The sequence below is a fragment of the Myotis lucifugus genome, unplaced genomic scaffold (genome assembly GCF_000147115.1).
Source record: "Myotis lucifugus unplaced genomic scaffold, Myoluc2.0 scaffold_73, whole genome shotgun sequence".
NCBI lineage: Eukaryota > Metazoa > Chordata > Mammalia > Chiroptera > Vespertilionidae > Myotis > Myotis lucifugus.
Genome location: NW_005871121.1, coordinates 282,326 through 304,003, shown reverse-complemented (window position 1 = coordinate 304,003; position 21,678 = coordinate 282,326). Strand labels below are relative to the sequence as shown.

Below are 21,678 nucleotides of genomic sequence, written 5' to 3'. Positions count from 1 at the left end.
ATGGGTGGGGGCCGGCTGGTTTGCCCTGAAGGGTGTCCTGGATCAGGGTGGGGTCCCACTGGGGTTCCTGGCCAGCCTGGGTGAGGGGCTGATGGCTGTTTGCAGGTTGGCCACAGCCCCTTCAGGGTGGGGTTCCCACTGGGGTGCCTGGCCAGCCTGGATAGGGCTGATGGCTGTTTGCAGGCTGGCCAAGGCCCCCAGTGGGGACCCTCACCCCATGAGGGTGTGGCCAGCCTGGGTGAGGGGCTGATGGCTGTTTGCAGGCTGGCCACAGCTTGGCTTCCTCCATCGCCGGGGCAACCAAGCCTTCTGCTTGCTCCAGCTCTGTGGCTGCCGGCCGCCATCTTGGTTGGGTTAATTTGCATATAGTCGCTTTGATTGGCTGGTGGGCATGGCTTGGGGTGTAGCGGAGGTGCGATCAATTTGCATGTTTCTCTTTTATTAGATTAGATATAGATTATGTGCCAGATACTGGGGATACAGAGAGAAGTTACCTCAAATTACTGCAGAACGGGGTCTGCCATTAATAGGCTAACAACTAGAGAACGGCACCTCTCTCCTATGTCATGCCATTGATGATTCAGATCAGAACATTCTAAGGGACATTTAACGCCACCTCCTTTTTCAGATGCCTCCCCTTCGCCCTTCCCTCTCTTCACAGGGGCCTGCATTGCATTTTGAAGACTGGGTGTTATTGCTCCTATTCCCAATTAACTTCAGTCTCTGGTCTTTCAGTGAATCCATCAAACATTACCAAACCAGAACCTAATAAAAGTCTTCTACACAACTAGAGCTACGAACTAAAAACAGCCTCAGTCTCACCTCTTGACTGGTTCCGACTTCCCTGACTGCAGTTACCTGAGGAGTTTGATCGCTTTCATTAGGATTTGTTCATTCTTCTTTTATCCCTTTATTCTGATCACTGAAACCACAAGACCCTATCTCCCCTGAGGTAAGAAAGTAGCAGGCTTAGAGAACAAGAGAAAGAATAAAGAATTTGAGACAATGCAAAATCCTTGTTTCATTTCTGAATGTTCCAGTACAAATTGAGGCCTCGTACCATGTAGAATGAACTCTTAGGAGCCAACTGGTTTACCGTTTGCCTCGCTCTTTGGGGCTATTTTGAGAACATGAAAATGGAGGACAAGCTGCTCCAAAGTGGGGAGGTTGCAGTTCTCAATTGTTAACTGATTTCATTAACAGCATTTGCAACTCAAGACTGTCCGATTATTTTTGCTTTAAAACTTGAATAAGACAGAAGTAGGAGCAAGCTTTCGGTGTGTGAGGTGTGTTACATTTCTGAGAACCAACAATGTGAACTGATTTGGCTTTCCCTGTATATTTAGGTGATAACCACATTCTTAAAGTCAGGCAGATGGCCTGGCTTCCTCTGCATTGTGTAGCAATGGTTTGAGTTCTGGGCTTAGTGCTTGATGCTTAGATAAGGATTAGCTGTCTAAATATTTTTTAACGCCAAAGAATGTTTTCAATTGACCTGGACATAGTTAAATAAATGTGCTCTTTTCTTGGGCTACATACAGCATTTAAGTATCTTACTCTGTATGTGTAGTAGGTTTTTTAAAAAAATTGTTTTGTGTTTTGGTGGGGGGAAGGGTGGCAAGGGAAAGTATAAAGATGGAGCTCATTGAATGTGGGGGTAAACATCTCCACTGAGAGTCTGTGAATCATCGGTTGTGTAGCTGCAGCAGCAGGCACTCGGGCAAAGGCAATGGGGTGCAGTCGTTGTGGCAGGAGCTCATTTTGGTGTTCTGTGCTTTCCCAGGTCCTTGATGTTTACTCCAGGAACCGTGTGTAGAGAGAGATGGGAGAGGTGTCCGTACTTTCCGATCTAGGAAACTTACAGCGTAGTCCAGACCAGGCATGAAGGTGCCCCACTAGATAAGATTAGCTAGTCTACTGCCCCTTTCCCAGCTGTCTGTCCCCTGCTCTAGACCCAGCTGTCTGTCCCCTGCTCTAGACTCAGCTCCACATGCTAGCAGATAAAGCCTGTTTTTGTTTTCAAAGTCCCGTCGGAAGCCATTTTGTCTCCTCTGTGATTTGATCAACAAAAATTGTGTTGAAGTTTAAGGGAGCAATGTTGAAAGCAGAGATATTTACATTTAACTATTATTAAAGAAGTCTTTCCCTAAATATAGAAAATAAAATCACAGCTCCCTGGTCTGGGCTGCTTTCACACAAGCTGAGTAGCCACCTTTCAGCCTTAGAGTCAAAAATAGCTTTTTCATTTTCATTGGGAAACTTATTTATAACCCAGTAGTCATCCCCATGCTAACTTTTTCCAGTATTTGGTCCAGATTTTCTTTTCCTTATAATTACACCCCCTGTTTTCAGGCTAAGCATTTCCCCTCCTTTTTGTGTTTACACCTTTCAGATATTTGCAGATTACTATCATGTCACCCTTAGTCACTGCTTACCGAGCTGTACAGATCTGGCACCTTTTATCTTCCCTTTAAAGCTAGGCCTCCTACCCCTGAGTCATTTTCTATCGCTCTCTTTAAATGTGCTCTCGTTTTCTGCATTTCCATGTGGCCACACAGCTTCCTAGAGCCAAACATAGGGTCAGAAATGCGAATTGTTCTCTCCTTTGTTATATTGGAAAGTAAGCATCTTTGCAGTGCTCCAGCCTCAGGCTCTCTGGCATTGCGGGGCAGAGTTGGCCACTTCCTCTCTGTACTTAACCTGCATTTCTCAAGTGTGCTAATTTAAAGTAAGTGGGTGTCGCTGGAGGTTTTTTGTTTGTTTGTTTTTCTTCCTTGAAGTGCTGTGTAACTATGGGAAAGTGGGATGTATGTAGTTATAGGTTCTGTGGGCCCCTCTCCTAAGGTCTACAACCTTGACAGTTCATTAGCCATTTTCTTCTCTGTATTTGCCTCTTTTCTAAAGTATTTCTCACTAATACTCATTCAACATTTGTTGAAGATCTATAGTGGCACTGTGTGCTAGGCAGTGTGTTGGATGCTAGAAAGAATAAAATCTGAATCTGATACAGTACCCATCCTCGAAGCAACTTAGTTTTAGTTGGATTATTTTATTCTCACATAGACTTGCTCATGGTAGCAATGAGGGGAGAAAGCAAATTTATGGGAAGATCCATGAAACTTAACGGGTTCCAAGGTTAGGTCAGATCTCACAGATCCTGGAACCTGGAGGGTGATTGTGGGCCTGCGATTGTTCCAGGAACTTCTGTAGATAGCCAGGGTTCGTGCTCCAATGTTGGTGCAAGGTGGTTCCCTTCCTCTAGCTCCCGATGGGCTTGTTTTATACATAGTCCAGTTCAGATTCCAGAAAACACCTTTCTCACCTGATACCTCCCATTTCTATTTGGACAGAGCTCTCACCCCACCCCCCTGCCGCTGGCAGCCTGGCTGCAGGCTACCCTTCAGGCGGGGCAGCAGCAACTCTCCGCCCTCCCTGTCATTCTCCACCTTCTGTTCTGACCTCCATCCCCACCTGTGGTGAGGGCAGAGGCCAGGATCCTGTGCTAGAAAACAAAGATGCTTGAGGCTGCCCTTAACAAGGGACGTGGCATGGTGAGTCCCATAATGACTTGTCTGATCCATCTACCAGCAGTCCCCTAGACACATATGCATGTGCCTAGCATAATCCAGTTATCACGTGTTATTTCTTAATGTTCTACAACCTACAGGCGAATGGTGTATTCAGTCACCAATAACATCTTGTACAACGGCAGAGGAAAGTCATGTTTTCATGATGGAAATTAAGCTTCATTGGCAGAGTCTTTCTTTTTCATCATTGAGCTTTCATCTTCCAGCACAGTGTCTAGCCCAGAGTAGGTACTGATACATATGGAGTAAGGGAAGGTCTGAGAGGTGAACTGTGGCATTTTAGGTATCCGAAGTAGGCAGAAGGCAAAGATTATGTCTGCATCCCTCCTGTGCCCTTCCCGGGGCAATGTCCGATGTGGAATGAGCACACGGTAGACACGCAATAAGCACAATTCTTACTGTTTCCACTGGACTTTTGTTTTCTTTGCCTAATGCCCGGTCTTGTTTGCTGGACAAGGTACCATTGGGAAGCTGTCACTTCTAGCAAAGGCAGGTTTGCCACACTTCCCTTTAGTTCCCAATAAAGGAAAAAGCAACTGCACTTTGAGCCCAGAGGCTTAGTTATCATAAAACTCAACATGCAATGTAAACGTGACTCTCACACATAGCATTTCTTCTATGGCCATGATTGTACCATTAACAAGAATTTGTACTTCTTTTCCAAAGCTGACTGACCAAAGTATTTGTGTTAATTGACCTCTTAGTCAATGTCTCTAAATATATAATTTTTTTTTAAATAGAATGCTCTGTAACCCAGCATTTTAAACTGAAAGGAGGCACCCTGTACTCCACAAGCCAGGCCTTGGGTGAGGAATCTTGAAAGGGCATAACCAAAATTGTCGGATTTTATGGCCGGGGAGGCTTTGGAGTGCCTTCTTTTCACAGAGGCCATGAGGCCGGAGAGGTTTTATACTTGGTCAGTGGCAGAACAGAAACTCTAACGGTCCTGTGCTGACACCTGATGCCGAATTCTCTCTTCCTAAACCAGACACGCTGAGGGAAACCCTCATTTTGCTTTGTCTTGTGTTTGTTTGTTTTAATAGTCTTATTTAACTATTACACCCAGAAAGCATAGAAAAGGTGAGAGTAACGGTGAGTTTCCCCGATAGACAGGTCGGTCTGTAGGGCTCTAGAGCGTCCTGGAGCCATGTGGACCAGCCGGGTGGGGTTGTCTGCCTTGCTCTTCTGTATCCGCCCGAGTGAGGTCAGCTGAGAGGGCCCCACAGGCTGGTGTCTCTTTTCGTTTTGGCACATCCCATAATAGGGAAGGAAAATAGGAGTTTTTTAGATACAGGGTTCTTTTATAATATTTAAATATTTTTGGTTTTTGAATGGCTGGGAAGTGTCGGGGAAGTTTGACTGTTGACCTGCACCTGTGTGTGTGAGGCACAGCAGTTAATGCGTCCTTATCAGCAGGCAGCACTGCACCGCACGGCGCCTTATCTGCAAAGACGGCTGTTAGTGGAAATAGTCACGCTCAGAATCACGGCATTCCACACCTGGCGGGGGCAGCTTCTGGACCTCCACTGATAGCGCCCTTTCCTTTTGTGTGTTTTTTTCATCCTCACTCGTGGATATGTTTTTATTGATTTTTTTTTTTTTTTTTTTTTTTTTTTTTTAGAGAGAGAGAGAGAGAGAAGAAGGGAAGGCAGAGAGGAGGAAAGGGAGAGAGGGATATGAAGAGAAACATCAGTCTATCAGTTGCCTCGTTCCTGGACATGCCCCGACAGGGGATCTAACCAACAACCTTTTTGGTGTACAGGATGACACTCCCACTAACTGAGCCACCCGGCCACGGCTCACTTTGTATTTACCGCTGTGGGGTCTCTCCATTGCTCCATGTTGGCCTGCCCGGCTCAGCGACTGCAGCCTCGGGTTTGCTTCCTGAGGACCCAGCTTTCTTTCCCTTGATCTTTTGTTTTTTTGTTTTTTTAAAGTGTTATATTGGTCACAGAGCTGCATACCAGGGTCCCCTGCCCAGTACTGCAGTCATTTGCGTAAAGGTGCAGCGCGGACTGGGTTCTCCTCCTGACCCAGCTCTCGGGAAGGAGGGGCAGTAGGACTCTTCCTGCTGACATGGTCCTCCCTGGTTCTCAGCGGTGATACCTGTCTTTTTGGCTTTAGTGGGCAGCATATTTCCTGCCCTGTCCGCTGATCCCTAGGGACACAAAAGCAAGTCCAGAAGCTGGTTACTAAGCACTCAGGGTAGCCTTTGAATTCTCCAAGGAGGCCGTCCTTGCCGGCCTTCTGTGTCCACGCCTCAGTCTATACCAGTGTTTTTCAAGCTGAGGGTCTTGCCCTCTTAAATCAATTCAATGTCATAACCATCTTTCTTTTTTTTTCTTTAATGAAATAGAACAGAAGAGAGACAGAGCACAGCACATGTAGTCAAGATTAACCATTATTTTGTGGAAACTTTATTATATAAAGTGTATATACCCATATGTACATGTGTATATATGGGTTATAATAAAAATTAAAGTTTGAAAACGTCTCGTCTGCACAACGTTTCATGTGCAAAATTAGCTTGGCGCCTCGAGTTCTAATATTCAACGTCATCAGACCCCTCCTGCTCTCCTGGCCCTGCCTTTGACCCCTGGGCTGATAACAGATTCTGCCTCCCCCTGCCCAGTCCGTGTTTCTGAGTCCCGGTTTGGTATTCTGCCTAGGGCCTCCCCTTGTATGTAGGAATTCCCCTGCCCAGAGCTAGAAACTGGCCTCTGTGCTCCAGTCTGACAGTGCCATGACCACCTGGGTGCCAAGTGCCCCTTCTCCTCGTCTGAGCACCAGCTCTTCCTGGGCTCCTCCCCAACAGGAAATGGAGTGCCTCAGGACCCTGGACGCTCCTGCCTGCTCTCCATTGTGGGATATAACACCCCCTGCTGACAGTGTGGTTCAACTCCAAAACTGTCCTTTTTCTCAATGGCATCAGCATCTGACAATTTAAGGTTCACGTAGGCCACTTACTGCCTTTGTGATCTAGGCCTTATGCCAAATCTTAGATACTTTTGGGTACTCAGCAAGTGTTGATTTTCCCCTTTGTTCTTCTAGACCTATGCCTGGGTGTAACTCTGGTACCTGTTCCACTGGGTCTGTTTTTAAGATGCATCTTCTGTCTGTCTGGCCTAATAAGTAGTGTCAGCTAAGCCACATCTCACCCTGAGCTGAGATGTGTCAGGGAGACAGGTTTTGACTGGGAAGGGGAGACCTCAGAAAAGAGCCCACCCAGAAGAAAAGAAGTAAATGATAAAAGCAGACATAATAATACTCCTGTTCTCAAGCAGCTTTTGTTCTTCCTCTTCTTTCTCTTACCTGCCTGCCTGACAGGAATTGATATGCGTGGGTGCGTTTACTTTTTCTACTTAAAAAGGGGCAGGAAAACTGCCTGCGTTGGCTTCCTCCTATTGCACAGCTGGAGCTCAGCTGTTGGAAAGCAGAGGAGTGCATAGCAAAGGCCCCTTGCCTTCCGTCTACTCTGCACGGAGTGGCTGGGCTTTGGTCACCACTGGCCCAGAGGACTCTCTTCTGGAAGATGTTTTGAGGACATTTCAGTTTGACGTGTCCAACTCCCTGGGTTAATTGAGCCATCTTGTTTTCTGGATTTAATCACTCGGTGGTCTCCCAGGATTCGGAGAGAGCTGCTGGGATCTTTTGAGATTTTAGAATACCAAGAAAGTGACAGAGGAATAGGATGTGTACATCTACTAACCAGTGAGACTCAGTTATCTTTTGTGCCCTTTTAGTGGAAGTTCTTTCCCTTGGTCCCTGCTGCCTGGTGAGTTGCCCTAGCCTCATCCCAATTCTAGGCCCCTGTTCACAGCAGCCTTACCAGCAGCACCCCAGTCGGCCCACCCAAATGGCTGCTGAGGGTAGAAACAAATGCTTATTTTAGCATTATTCTTGCTTCTGCAATAATGCTTTATCTATGGTTATGTGGCCAAAAAGTTTAATAGAATTGTTTATTTTTCTCTCTGACAATTCTATTCTTGCTTAGTTTGCAGATATAAAATGAAGTGTTTTTGGCTGTTGGTATTGTAAAAACCATGGGCTATCTTTCATTCCATTTCACTCCAGCCCCATCTCTCCCAAGGTTAATCTCAGGCTCTTCGGCTCTCTATGAGTTTATTATTGTCTTATAAATAAGCTTCGCTTCCCTGTGCAGCCTAGCACTGAGTGCCAGGCATGAGCCCCGGTGGTCTTCCCACCTGTGTGACAATTGGGTGGGACCTTCAGCTGTCCCATCTCAGCTTGGGTGGGAGAACAGCCCTGGCCACCCGCTCAAGCGGCTCTCCGCTGCAGTGCGCTCCCTGTCTAGCATTTGGTTTGATTTGATGTTACTCCTTTTGTGAGGCTTTGAGGCTTGGAGAGAAAGGTCTCTTCTTGAGTTTCTGGAAACCCAAGGTATAAACAATTCCTCTTCCTCTGAGCTTTATGACCTTGAGTCTGTGCTGTGGCCAGAAACATGACAGCCACCTGGCTTCATCCTGAGGAGAGGTACCTTCTGCCCCTGCAGTGGCTCCTTTTCTCCCCAAGGCTCCCCAGCAGGTGTTGCCGTGGCCTAGGTGCTCTGCTGCGTTGCCTCCCTGTGCCATATCGCTTGTTCCCCCACCTGAGGCTGCTCGTAGGAAAGAGGGAACAACTCACAATTCTGCCTTATGGTGCGGGAGTGACCAGCAATGAATCAGACACGGGCCCCAAATGTGTCCTCCCCATAATTTGATTGTTTTCTTTTCCGGTGGCTCTAGATTAGTTCAGCTTTTTACTGCAATCTGATTTGGGGGAATATATTTACAAGTCTAATTTGTACATCAAAACTCGACCCATTTCATGGCCTGTCAGAGATGAGCACTGTGAGTAATAAATATATTTGCAAAGTAAATTATTAAACCAAAGCAAGGAAGAAAGGCAGTCTGAGTTAGTTACTGAGCACCTGTTTTGTATGAATACGTTTCTGGATACAAAGAAGTGTGAAGGATGCGATTCTGCGCTCACGGATCTTGCAGGCTAGTTGTGGAATGAAAGATGACTAAGATTTTGAGCTTGGATAACTGCTAAGAGTAATAATGATAATAATGGTCAACTAATAAGAGCTAAAATGTATTGACCCTTTCTCCATGTCAGGCATTGTGCTAAGTATTTTATATCCCGAGTTCACACAACCACCTTTGTGAAGCTTTGCAGTTAGGGCAGGGGAGGCTTTGAATGGTACAGTAACTTGGCCAAGGTCACAAAGCTAAGTGATAGAGTTAGGATGTGAATCTAGGTCTCTCTAACTCCAGACACCTGATACTTCATCTGATTCTGAATGAAAAACTGAAGATATTATTGTCTAAAATATAGCCAGAGGATAGAAGGGAAAGCTTATTGGAAGAGGAAAATAACACTGAGTTAACACGTGAATTTGATGGGAAAATCAGATAGTAAAGAGGAAATGCCTAGGAGTTAGCGGAATGGTTCTCAGGATGCAGAACGGCTGGACTATCAGTGAGTCTAGGTAAGAGCCATTCATGTAAGTGATGGTTGAAGCAGTGAGACCAGGACTGTAAGGACTAGGAGTCCAAGACGAGATCTCATCCCACATCTGGGTGTGTGTGTGTTCCCTGCACATCTAACTTGGAGCTCACTGGGTCCTCCTGACAGTTCCCGATGCTGTGACTGTGAGCTCCTCTCCCGTGTAGCTGCTGTGATGGTGTTGGTTTTCCCACCTGGGGCGAACTTCATTTCCTTCTACTCTCCCTTGTCTCAGACATGACGGCATTCTGATCTAATACTTGCCTTATTAGAAGTGATCAAGGGACTGTCCTTGCTGGACACTAAGCCTAGTGGCCCCTTTTCATCACAAATTCTCCTTTTCTCCTGACACAGGCATTGAATGCCCCAGAGGAGCCCGAAACCTCCCAGGCTTGGTGCAAGAGGGAGAGCCCTTCAGTGAGGAAGCAACGCTTTTCACCAAGGAACTGGTGCTGCAGCGAGAGGTAGGACTTCTTCCAGTTGCTTCCTGGATGAGGGGGTGAGAAAGTGGGGCTCACTCGGTCTCATGTTTCTCTGCCATGTCAGAGACCAGCCTGTCACTTTTTCCGGTGCTCAGCCTTCCACATCCATGATCCTTTCTGTGTCTGCCCACATCCTAGTTCCTGGAGCCCTGAATCATTGGCCAGCTGCCCCAAAATTGCTCCTCACCACTGGTGCCCTGGGATGCATGGTGATCACCAGGCCAGCATCCTGATGCAGAGCTGACAGCTTTGCACTCCTTCTGCTTGCGAATTAGCCTGAGCCGTCTGCCTCCAGCTGGATTTAGAAGCTTGACTAACCCTGTCAGGGGCCAATTTTCTTTGAACATTTATTTGTATCTTTTAGTAATTGCATTTTCTATAGCAGGTTTTCGGACTTAATTTAATTGTATTCTGTTTGTGCCTGTTGGGCTGGCTCTTACAGGCAGGAGTTAGGCTTCTCATCTGCTGTGGTTTCCATCTACCTGTTCATTTTTATGAAGTCATAGTCAACAGATCCATCTTCTTTCCAGGACTATGCCAGCCATAAATCAATCCTGCTAGGTGGGCACAAGAAAAGAACAGTGGGAGGAGTGTGCTGGGCTCAGACTTAGGACTTTAGATCTGCTTTTGTCCTCTTTTATTTTACAATCAAATCCATTATAATATCATAATATGCACAGAGCTAAAAGGTTATGGGCTCCTGAAGGTTATCCTGAAGGAGTGAAAAGTCTTTTTAGATCAGCGGTCACCAACCGGTGGTCCGTGAGGTCCGAAAGGTTGGCGACCGCTGTTTTAGGTCCTTCAGATCAGACATGTGGGCTCTTTTGGGATTTTAAGTGATACAGGTACCTATTTATAAGCTTCAGCATCTCTCATTTTGATTTGAATCACCAGCGAACATATTAGGTGTGAGAGGTACTGAAGAACAGGCTAGCTCAAGATGCTTATATAGTGTGTCCCAAAATTCACGCAAGATTTGAATTTTGGGTGAGCATTAACCACAACAATAACAAAAAATAAAAGCCTAATTTTACTTGGTTTATTGAATCAGATTCTAATGTCTGTTGCCCTTTGATTTCAATCCCTTCAATTTGATAAGCATTACCAAGTACCAATTATGGCCCAGGAGCAGGGACAATGAAGACCACAGCTTTGCGTATGTGCCAGCAAAGCTGTGGAGGCCATTTACCTGATGTGCTATTCCATACATAACCCTATACTGTATACTTTATGAATCAATAAAAAATTTACAATTTTTAATTATAAACCTGTGTTTTCTATCAAAATTACTTCTTGTGTGAATTTTGGGACACCCTATATTAGACTAGCCTGGCCTCAAGAAAACCACCACTTTCTGCTATTGGTTACCACCTCTTTGGTATTCTCTAGCTCTTGCTTTCTCATTTTGTGCAAGTGGCATGGCAACAGAAATTCTGAATTCTCAGTCTGAGAGATATGGGTTCCAGTTCTCAAATACCAGCTGCAACCACCTGGTATTGCTTCACATCTCCCGGCCATCTGTACAGTGAGGGGCGGGGCTCAACCCTCAGTTGTCGTATCAGTTTCACGTTGCCCTCTACTTTGTATTTGGTCAGACATATTTATGTTTGTGAAGACGGTATCTTGCCACACATGGTGCCTCCCCTCCCTCTATTTTGTAACCACACACTGTAGCTTGAATTTTTATCAGTTAAAGATAGCCCCCTGCTAGAGAAGTATTCAAGAATTCAAACACTCCAGTTGGCCATCAGTAGTTGTTACAATTTTTGAAGTGGCCCAGGGGTTAGGTAGAAGGGACCAGTATTGTAGAATTTTTCTCTATTTTGGCCTTTGGATAAGGCACTACAGAGCAGTGTCATGTTGGAGAAAGCAGGTTAGTCCATTCAACGTCTTGACTTACAGACACTGCAGAGGAAGGAACAACAGATGTTTGTTTGTTGTTCTTTGGTAGAGGAAAGAAATCACTGTGTTGGATTGCCTGAGACATTTGTTAGTAACGTCCTCATAAATTACTGTCTAAATCACACTATTGTTTTGCCTCCCATTTTTCACCATAGTCATCTTCCTGTGTTTTCTCGTCTCCTAAAGTTTCTTTCCCGTTCTTTTTCAACTCTTATTTCCCCAGCCACTTTTCCTCCTGGTCATGTTTCTGGCCCACTGGTGATACTCAAAAGCACAAGGGGGTCAAAGAGAATACTGATCACTAAGAGGAGTGAAGGCCCAAAGCTCTTTTACTCTCTCATGGTTATTATGAACTTACCTTTGTCTGTATATTTGCTGATACTTGACTGTTGAAAAAGGTAAAATTTTCCTCCATCTTCTCTGATGCTCCAGGCATGTGAGTGAGTTTGCAGATCCTTAGTCTAATCCAGTGATGGCGAACTTTTTGAGCTCGGCGTGTCAGCATTTTGAAAAACCCTAACTTAACTCTGGTGCCGTGTCACATATAGAAATTTTTTGATATTTGCAACCATAGTAAAACAAAGATTTATATTTTTGATATTTTATATATTTAAATGCCATTTAACAAAGAAAAATCAACCAAAAAAATGAGTTCGCATGTCACCTCTGACACACGTGTCATAGGTTTGCCATCACTGGTCTAATCCAAAGCTAATGTTTCTCTTTCTTGTTTGTAGCATCCCAGTCTTTCATAGCCCTAAGTCGGGGCCTCTTACTAAAGAACTTTTCTGCATTTTCTTAGCTGCTCATATGATTACTCGGGCTGACCCTTTTGAAAGGTCTTTATATAGAGGAAAGACAAGGATGGCCTAAACTAAGGATAAGTTGGAATTTTGACTAAAGGAACCAATTGTAGCCTGTTCTTCTGGGCATTTTCCTTTATGTAACATGAAAACTGTTTTCTGAACAGTGTAGGAATGAAGAGAGGTTTTGTTTTGTTATAGGTTTATTCATGTGCTTTTACCTATATAGTACCTTCACTTTTTTCCCCTAAATTCTTCTGTAGAACTTTTTTTTTTTTGCCCTCCTTCCCTCACCCCTCAAGGATTTATCTAGAAAATGTGATGATGCATTGGTACTCCTGGCTGCAGAGGCCCTTCCCACCTGCAGGGGAAAGTACTGTAGTGTAATTTCATGGATGCCTAAGTGTGGGTCTACAGCCTCCCACCTCCCGTAGTTCTTACCTTCAGGGCAGTCTCCCTTGTGCCGTGTTCCACTCCAGAAACTCTTCTGGAGCCAAGCTGCTGCTGTGATGGCCACAGTTGAGCTGGTGTTTTTTTGTTTGTTTGTTTGGTAGTTGGTTGGTTGGTTGGTTGGGTTTTTTTGTTAATTCTCACCTGAGGATATTTTTCCCATTGATTTTTTTAGAGGAGGGAGGGAGGAAGGGAGGGAGGGAGGGACATCGATGTGAAAGAGACACATCGATTGGTTGCCTCCCACACGTACCCCTACTGGGGCCGGGACTGAACCTGCAATCCAGGTATGTACACTTGTCCAGGAATCGAACCCGTGATCCCTCAGCGTGCAGGCTCACACTCTAACCACTTTGCAGCACTGGCCAGGGCTAAACTGGTGTTTTGCACCTTCCTCCTATTCCCTTGATAATCAGATTCAGCTCAGTATGTAATGAGGTATTATACGATGTGATTGTCCTTGACCCTGCCCTACCCCTCCCTCTGAAATTTTTTTATCTCATTTTGAGCCAGAATTTTTCTACCCCAAACATGCTTTCCCCAGTTACTATAAATCTTCATTGTCATATAGGAAAGGAGAAGCACACAGCTACCTTGATTTCACAGTACCTCCTGGGCCCCCTGTGCAGGTCCCACAGAGGCTTGGCCACCGTTGGACTCCCACAAATGGGGTAAACTGACTGGAGAAGGGTATGCAGTGGGGGCAGGACTGTAATGGACACTGCCCCTAGGTCAGCCCTCTGCCAGGGAGGGGACAGAAAGCGGGGGGCAGGGTGCCTGGTCCTGAAAAGTGACCCCCTATTTATGAATAAAGTATATTGTCTTGGCTATGGGTAGCCAGCCCAGAAATTACTGCCTGTCTTTCTCTATTTTGAGTGAAGAAAGAATTGTAATCTTTTCATCCATTCCTCATGAGGAGCCTGCACAGTCTCAGACAAGTCTCTTCTTTATATTTCAGATATTCTCCCCACCCGCATTACCTTGAGACCAGATAGCCCTACTTTCCTTAAATGTGTTTATAATGACACCAGTCAGCACGAAGTTATTGACATTTCTAGCCATCACTCAGCTCCATTTCTAAGTGCCTCCCTGCCACCTTTCATTGCATTTCTTTTTTTTCCTCCTTTTTTTTTTTTTTTTTGCACGGTTCTTCTCCTCAGCCATTGGCTTGTGTTCCCTTTCTTGAGTTGGGTGTCTGTGATTACTGTTCCAGATCAGTGATCTAGGTTTCCTAATGTTCTTGCCCCAAGGTTAGACACCTGTGACCTTTTACCTGATTCTTTATGACCTTGAAGGCCAAAGCAGCCAAGGAACTCTCAAAGGATTTCACTTATTTTTACTCAAAGGAAATCGAATAAGCGCCACAGTTCATTCTAGGCTGACTGCGTTGGTGTAGAGCAGGGGTGGGCAAATCCAGCCCACTGCTCGCTTTATTAATAAAGTTTTATGAAAACACTGGCACACTTAATTGTTCTGTGTACGTTCTGTGGCTGCTTTCGTGCTGTAACATCAGAGTTGAGTCGTTACCACAGACTATATGGCCCACAGAGCCTAGAACACTTACTGTCTGTCCCTTTATCAAAAAAGTTTGCTGACCCCTCTGCAGAGTTGGGTTAAATGGCTGCTTATATGAGTTAGCCCCTGTGTCCCCTGCCCTTGAGGCTGGAATGCTTCTGGAGCAAAAGGCGTGAGATCACTGTGTCTGTTGCTGTAGCTGACAGAGCTGCGTGCTGTTGCCCTTCTAATGGCATGTGCTTGGTGACACCTCTTTCTCCCTTCCCCCAGTACAGCTGCCTCTTACAGGCAAGTCCCTGCCACACTGCCACGGGTCGGGAGATCTGGTGTCATTTCTCAGATGTGGGACTGTGCCCGTGTCTAGCATCTTCCCCGAAGTCCTGGTGAGAGACGGCATTAGCTAATGGGTAGATAACCGGTTTAAAAGTGCAGACTGCTAGGTTTTCACACTCCAGTATCATGTGGTCCTGAGTGAGTGATTCTTTCCTGCTTTGGGTTCCTGTCTAAAGCATTGACCTAGCAGTCCCAAGCCATCCTCTTCCTTTGGAGCAGGGGTGGGAGTGTCTGGCCCTGCTAAGGCATTAGGGGTGAGTTAATTAAATGTTTGACCAAATATAGCAGGCTAATTTTTAAGTTGATGATTTTTGTATGGCCCTCAATGTTATAAATATCCAAATGGCCCTTGGCAGAAAAAGAGGTTCCCCACCCCTGCTTGGAGCCCTTCTTAGGAGGAAAATAGTCATTTGGGATCTCTTCACACCTTCTTGCCAGAAGGCCACCTAACCAGCACGCACTGCACTCGCTGACCAGCTGCTGCCTGAACAGTACTGGGGTCACTGTCAGGAAAACCTGCCCTTTTAGAGAAGGGGCTGTGAGCTGGTGTTAAAGAGATCAACACCACAGTTTAACCTTCTTCACATCTGCAGGCTGTAGGAGGTGCAATTCCCTGTGGCTGGGGCAGGATACAGAGGCTCGGTGATCATTTCCAGGGCCTTTCTCAATGACCCCTTTGTCCTTCTCTGAGATCTGAGAAATTGCCTCTTGCTGCTGCCTGGAAAATGACGTCCTCATGCTGGACAGCCTGAGCTGCAAACTGGCTGCTGCCCTGACCTATTTCCCTTCTTCCTGCTGGCATAAAAGGGAGGATGTCCCCCTGGGGAGCTCATTCCGCAGGCTGCAGTAGCCAGAGCCCTGTCCTGGATTCCCTCTCTCCCACTACCCCTGCTTTTTTACAAACAAAGGTACATGAAAGCATTACAAGCAGCTGTTGCTGTTTGAAAAACATGTACTTATGTTTCTGGGAATACGGACTCAGCAGCGAATACTGGTATGTATTAATGGAAGGGCATTTGCCTGGGAAAGAAAACTTAGAATAAAAGGAAAGTGTTTCTATATCCTTTGTTTCAGCACCAAGTGTCCTGCTCTTGTCTGAAAAAGATAACTCCGTAAGCAATTTGCCTTTTCTCTAAATCGGTGCTCCCCCCACCCCCTCCGTGCCCTCTGTCTTTCTCCACATCTCCCCACAAGCCCTATTGTATATGCTCTCACCCTTCCGGTCTGTAGGCCCTTCTCTGTCCAGGAGACACACAGGAGGAGGATCAATGGCAGACTTATATCTCTGGGTCAAAGTGATGGGGACAGTTCAAGCCAAAGGGAGATCTGAGGGTGAGGGACACCTGGTACAGGTGAGGCCCACGAGGCTGAACTCCAGCTCTCCCTGAGTGCCATGCCCCTGGGTAACGCTCACGGAGTCATGAGGAGTAGCCTGATAAAAAGCTTATTTGCACAAAGATATCCTGTTCTATGTTATCTCTACCATTGCCCGGGAGGAAGGGATGCAGAAAGGCCAGCTCTCCATCAGCTCTTGTCCCAGAAGGTGTGGAAGGCTTTGTGGGCTCAGGCTTTTCTCACCTCCCCACACTCTTTCAACAGTTCATCACCCACCAGTGGTCTTTTATGTTTTTCCATTCTGGCTGTTTTCTTTGAAGGGGGCTCAGTAAAGACCTTTGTCTGAATAGTGATCAAACTTTCATTTTAAATAGCTTTTTCTAGCATAAATGTGCTTTCATATACGATATTTCATTTTAATCTCACAGCAAACCTATAAGAAAAATATCGCAATTTTACAGTTCAGGAAACTGAGATGCACGGCAGCCTGCCTTTATTCGCAGAGCTTGTTGTAGGACAAATACCAAAATCCAGATATCTACATTTCAAATTAGATCTTTTTTTTCCCCAAAGTTTACCAACTTTGCATTAGAAGGTGATCATTCTTTTAGCCAAATTTTATCATTTCTCAACCTTCAAGTATCTGGAACTAGTTAATTAGTAAAGGGCTTTCCTGAAGGACCAGCACCGGCTGAGAGTTCATCTCCGGCAAGGAACCACCGGGTCTGATTTTGGATGCTCACAGGCTGCACAGGGATCTCACGCGGGATCCTCAGCTGGTGTGCCGCAAGAACTTTTAAAACACGGACTACCTGACTGTTTAGTCAGGGGCACTCACCTCTTTTCCTTTAGATCAGCGATTTTCAACCTTTTTCATCTCATGGCACATAGAAATTAGTTACTGAAATTCTGTGGCACATGAAAAAATAGGTCTTTTTACCAACCTCACAAAAAAATAGGAATAATTTTGATTCACTCACACTGGATGGCTATTGTTGTGTTGGCTCTTGTCATATTTTTATTTGACAATTTAAGGCAAGCATGTCAGACTCAGGCTAACACGGGCCAAATAAACAAGGCTTACGTTTATGTGGGCCACAAAGAAACAAAAGCTTTAATTTTCATAGAAACATAGGTTTATTTTGAAAAGTATAGTATAAAAAAAAAAGAGCAATGATAAAATTAATGTTTTCTTCCTGACACTTGGCATCTCTTCTCTGCTACTATCTTTCCTATTTCGGGGGAAATCTTGTTCACAGTGATTACTTTCAAAACTGACCCAAGGTGAATATCAGTAATTCTGGATCTGACAGGAGACGTATTTCCTTTCATAACTGTAAATAACTGCTCACAGCATTATATTGGCTGGGCCGCAAAAATATTCGTGTGCTTGATTTAAGGAAAAAATGTCAGTGTCCCTGACTAAATAGTCAGGTATTGCATTTTTAAAAATTCTGCAGCATACCGGTTGAAAATCGCTGACCTAAGGGGTTTGCTATGGACATGCCTCCTCGAAATACTTACTCTGCTCTTGTCACAGTCCTTATATCTTCTGACTGCTTCAATCCTGCTGCATCTGTTGTCTGACCTTTGTGGGCCTTACTTTTCATGTAATGATGCCTCTGTACCGTATTTGGCTTCATTTCAGTTTGATCATGTATGTGGTCAATATGAAATAGGACTATGTATATCTATAATCCTATTTCTAATGTTTTAGAAGACAAATCTGGCTAAGTAAGTACATTGTTATAAATATATAACTTCCCACCCCCTCTGGGGTAAAGTCTAATTTCCTTAGTTTACACATATCCTTGATTACCTCTCCAATTCATGTCTCACCACTACTCGTTTCATAATTTGTCATCAGAACTGGCCTTATACTCACAGTTCCCCATATATATCCTGCCATTTTATCTCTCCCATCCCGTAGGTCAACTTAAGCTCTCCAGCCAGTATATCAGCCATCCCCCTTCTTTGCCTTTTTATTCCTACCTGTCCTTTAAGATAACCTTCCTTTTCAAGAAAGCCTTCTCTTGACCTCCCAGTCTGGGTAAGATGCCCTTCCTTCAGTCCCCACAGCACCCCATGCACACACCTGTCATGTCCTGACCAACGATGTTGAAGGACCTGTGTTGGCCTCTCCACTAGATTGTAAGCAACTCAAGGACAGGAACTTGCTTCTTTCTTGTGTTCTTTGTATTTTTGTCTAGTATATAAGAAATACTCGATAGATACATATTGGTTCAATCAACTGATTCCCTATGACCCAATTCTAGAGATTGGGAAGAAGGCCTGTTCTTTTGTTGTTCTTTATAGTTCTTGGGGGAAACTCTAAACTCAGCATTTGTAAGAGGAAGACTTTGGAGTATGAGTATTGAGGCTGCAACTCAACAACTTCTCACTGGAAAAGTCCTATGGGACGCTGACCTCCCTGGGTCTCCCCATCTGTCCAACCAGAATACTTAAAGATAGTGAAAAAATATGTGAGTGTTTTGAAAATATTTGAAAAGAAGGCATTGGTGTCCCTTCATCACTCTCCTGATTTAAGCTGCTCCTTTCTTTCCCTCCTGGTATGTTTCCCATCCTCTGCTTTTGTGGATCAAACTATTAACGAGGCAAAAGGCTTATTTTGAAGTTCAAGTCAACAAATTCCTGTTCAGTAAGCATCGTGAGAATAGCAGGCTGTTATCTGCCCACTTACAGCTCCTTCATTTCTGGGCTCCTGGCCCTTGCCACCTATCTCTAAAAGCCCTAGAAGAGGGAAGGCCTTCTAATCCCATTCCAGCCCCTAAATGCAAATGGCATCACAATGAGAAGGGGTGAGGTTAAGATGAAGAATGGGGATACTGTCGCACTGCTTTTCCCCCTGCTGTCAGCTTTTAAACTCAGCCAGTCACCGGTAGCTTCCCCAAGCAAGCTCAGCAGCATTTGCTGGTGGGTGCTGGTGGGTGCCAACAGTGTGCTGGCTCCAGTGGGATTCTGCTCTGCAAAGCTGCTGGCTCAGCTAGGCTGGTGTCTATTTCCCTGTTCTTCTGCTTGGAACTTTCATAGCCAGTCAAGCATAGAATTGCATCCATTCTTCTGAAATAGCTGCTGGGCCTAATTTTTCATTGGCTTGGCCATGATCCTATTACCTGTAATTATGTCGGCACAGCTGAATACAATAAGTTGGATAGTCTTCACTGCCCTCCAGAGGCTAGTGTTCACATCCCAGCTGGCTGTTGGGATTGGGGCAGAATAAGGTGGAATAAGGTTTAGGCCTTCAAGATACTTGGCCTCCTTTTGACATGTAGGAAGGCCTCAAGGATGTAATTCTATCCCAGGGAAGAAAATGCTTTTCAGGAGAGGGATTCTTCCTTTCCCTGGGCAGTTGGTCACTACTATTGTAAACTCTTTCTTGAGAGACTTTTGTGTTTTCTGTGCCAATTTGTTTTTCTTACTGTTCCTACCAGTAAAAGGAAATACAAGGGATAGTCCATAGATCTGACAAATTCCATTTTCTCCACAAGTAGAAGCCTCAGCAATGCCATGGAGGCCCTGGCACTGATTTTTCTGCTCTGTCGTTAGTTCTCACCCACATCAATGTCCCAAACATGACTTTCTCTTGCATCTTTCTAGTCATCAAATTTGAGGCCCGAAAAAAAAAAATTGAGGCCTAAAAGTAAGTATAGTGGGCAGCTATTGGAAAATGCATTTACTGGTCAGCTATTGGATTATCAGTGAACAAGATTTCACAAGGTCTTGAAAATCCTTCAAACAGAGTCTTGCTAAGCAGAACACCTATTGTATTCGATTCTGTCCACCTGTCATAAAATGATGTTGTTGTGTTTTTAAGGTAATAATAACCCAAGCACTCTATTTTCCAGCCATGAAGGAATTGCAGCTGTTATAAAGAAATGTGAAGTACTTGAACCAATTGGTTAAAAGTACGAAAGGCATGGTCCCTATAGTACAGTGGTTCTCAACCTTCCTAATGCCGCGACCCTTTAACACAGTTCCTCATGTTGTGGTGACCCCCAACCATAAAATTATTTTCGTTGCTACTTCATAACTGTAATTTCGCTACTGTTATGAATCGTAATGTAAATATCTGATATGCAGGATGTATTTTCATTGTTACAAATTGAACATAATTAAAGCATAGTGATTATTCACAAAAACAATATGTAATTATATATGTGTTTTCCGATGGTCTTAGGTGACTCCTGTGAAAGGGTTGTTCAACCCCCAAAGGGGTCGCAACCCACAGGTTGAGAACTGCTGCTATAGTAGGTCAAGAAAAACATTTGTAAATTGGCCATTCTTTTTTGGGGGGGAGAGGGGGCTTATTTGTTTGTTTTATTGTTTTCACTTTATTTTTATTGTTGACCCTATTACAGATGTTCCTCCTTTCCCCTCTTTTGCCAACCTCCACCCAGTCCCGCCCCTTCCTCCCTCTGGCCTTCACCACACTGTTGTCTATGTCCATGGGCTGTGTATATATGTTCTTTGGATAATCCCGTCACCTTCTTTTATCCAATCCTGCTCACCCACCTCCCCTTTGACATCTGTCAGTCTGTTCCTTACATCCATGCTTCTGGTTCTATTTTGTTCATCAGCTTATTGTGTTCATTTTCCACACCTGGAGATTAAAATGATGTTCTTTATGAGCCATCCCTGTGGAAGACAGCTATTCCCAGTCACATGTAGCCTCCTGGTCTACCTTCTATAGAGTTATGTAGAGCCTGTGACCCAGAACAAATGGAGAAATGCTGTCAGAAGTAAGATACTGCTGGGCTCGTTAGAGGTGAGGATTGTGCTAGGAGAGCTGGTGCCATTTATTTTAATTAGATGTATTAGAAGCCCCTTGCAACAATTCCTCATGTCTCTTAACCGCTTCTCTCATCCTGAATACTCACCATCTCTTGAACTTCAGTCAGTGTGCACTTAAAAAACAAGGAAGCTAATATTCTTAATGTAATAAAAAATTTGGAGCTGCTTTTCTCGAGAAAAGCAGCTCTGAATTTTTGTTTCTCAGGTGAAATCCTTTACTGTGAAATCTGTCTACTTCCTTCTGGAAGTCTAATTTGGTAAATAGTTCTGTGTTTCATTAATAGCTTCTGATTAGCAGGTCACACAAAAGATGACCTCATGCATACTTGCCCATTCTGTTTGCAGAACTTCCCATAGGACCCTGACACCCGTGTAGACTTGCATGTGGGCTTTCATGCTGGCGTGTTTGGGGGTCTTAGGGCCTCATGCCTCCCTGTTCTGTCTGTCCTGACCATTCCCAGCCATTCTGCCTTTGTTAATAATTTCCCCCTGGAATTATATAATTCAACTGATATCTTTTTAGAACACAGCCCTTAATATACAGTAGCAGGGCTGCCTGCGCTGCCAGCAAAGAGTAAGCAGATTGTAGATTGCATTTGCTCTCCAGGTAATACTAACATTCTGGTGTTCCACATGTGACTCCCTCAAGGACACAGGAGTGACTGTTCTGGTTGATGAGCCAGCCTTACCCTGCCCACTTCCTGTCATTATCATGGCTACTCCTTGTGTCTGTTGCCAAGGACTGGATGAGATCCTCTGAGTGCCAAACCAGGCTTTATTGATGAACTTCCCATTTGCCACTCCACCCGTGACAGTTTCTGGTCAGGCGAACTTAAATGGATTTTGAAATTGAAAGTGACCATTGGTCTGTTATGAAATGCTATAGTGCATGAAATAAGATTATGAGCAAGCTTTAGAATTAATAGCAGCGATACCCTAACCTGGTCT

The 21,678-nt window shown here is 44.7% G+C and overlaps 1 protein-coding gene across 1 annotated transcript in view; it reads left to right on the top strand.

The window, feature by feature from the left end:
* The window catches only part of SND1 (staphylococcal nuclease and tudor domain containing 1), a 439,366-nt gene that overhangs the window by 327,675 nt on the left and 90,013 nt on the right, over window positions 1-21,678 (top strand). Inside the window, exon 16 of the mRNA XM_006090488.3 lies at window positions 9,453-9,562. Coding sequence (XP_006090550.1) covers window positions 9,453-9,562 — 110 coding nt within the window. The remainder of the gene's footprint in view (window positions 1-9,452; window positions 9,563-21,678) is intronic.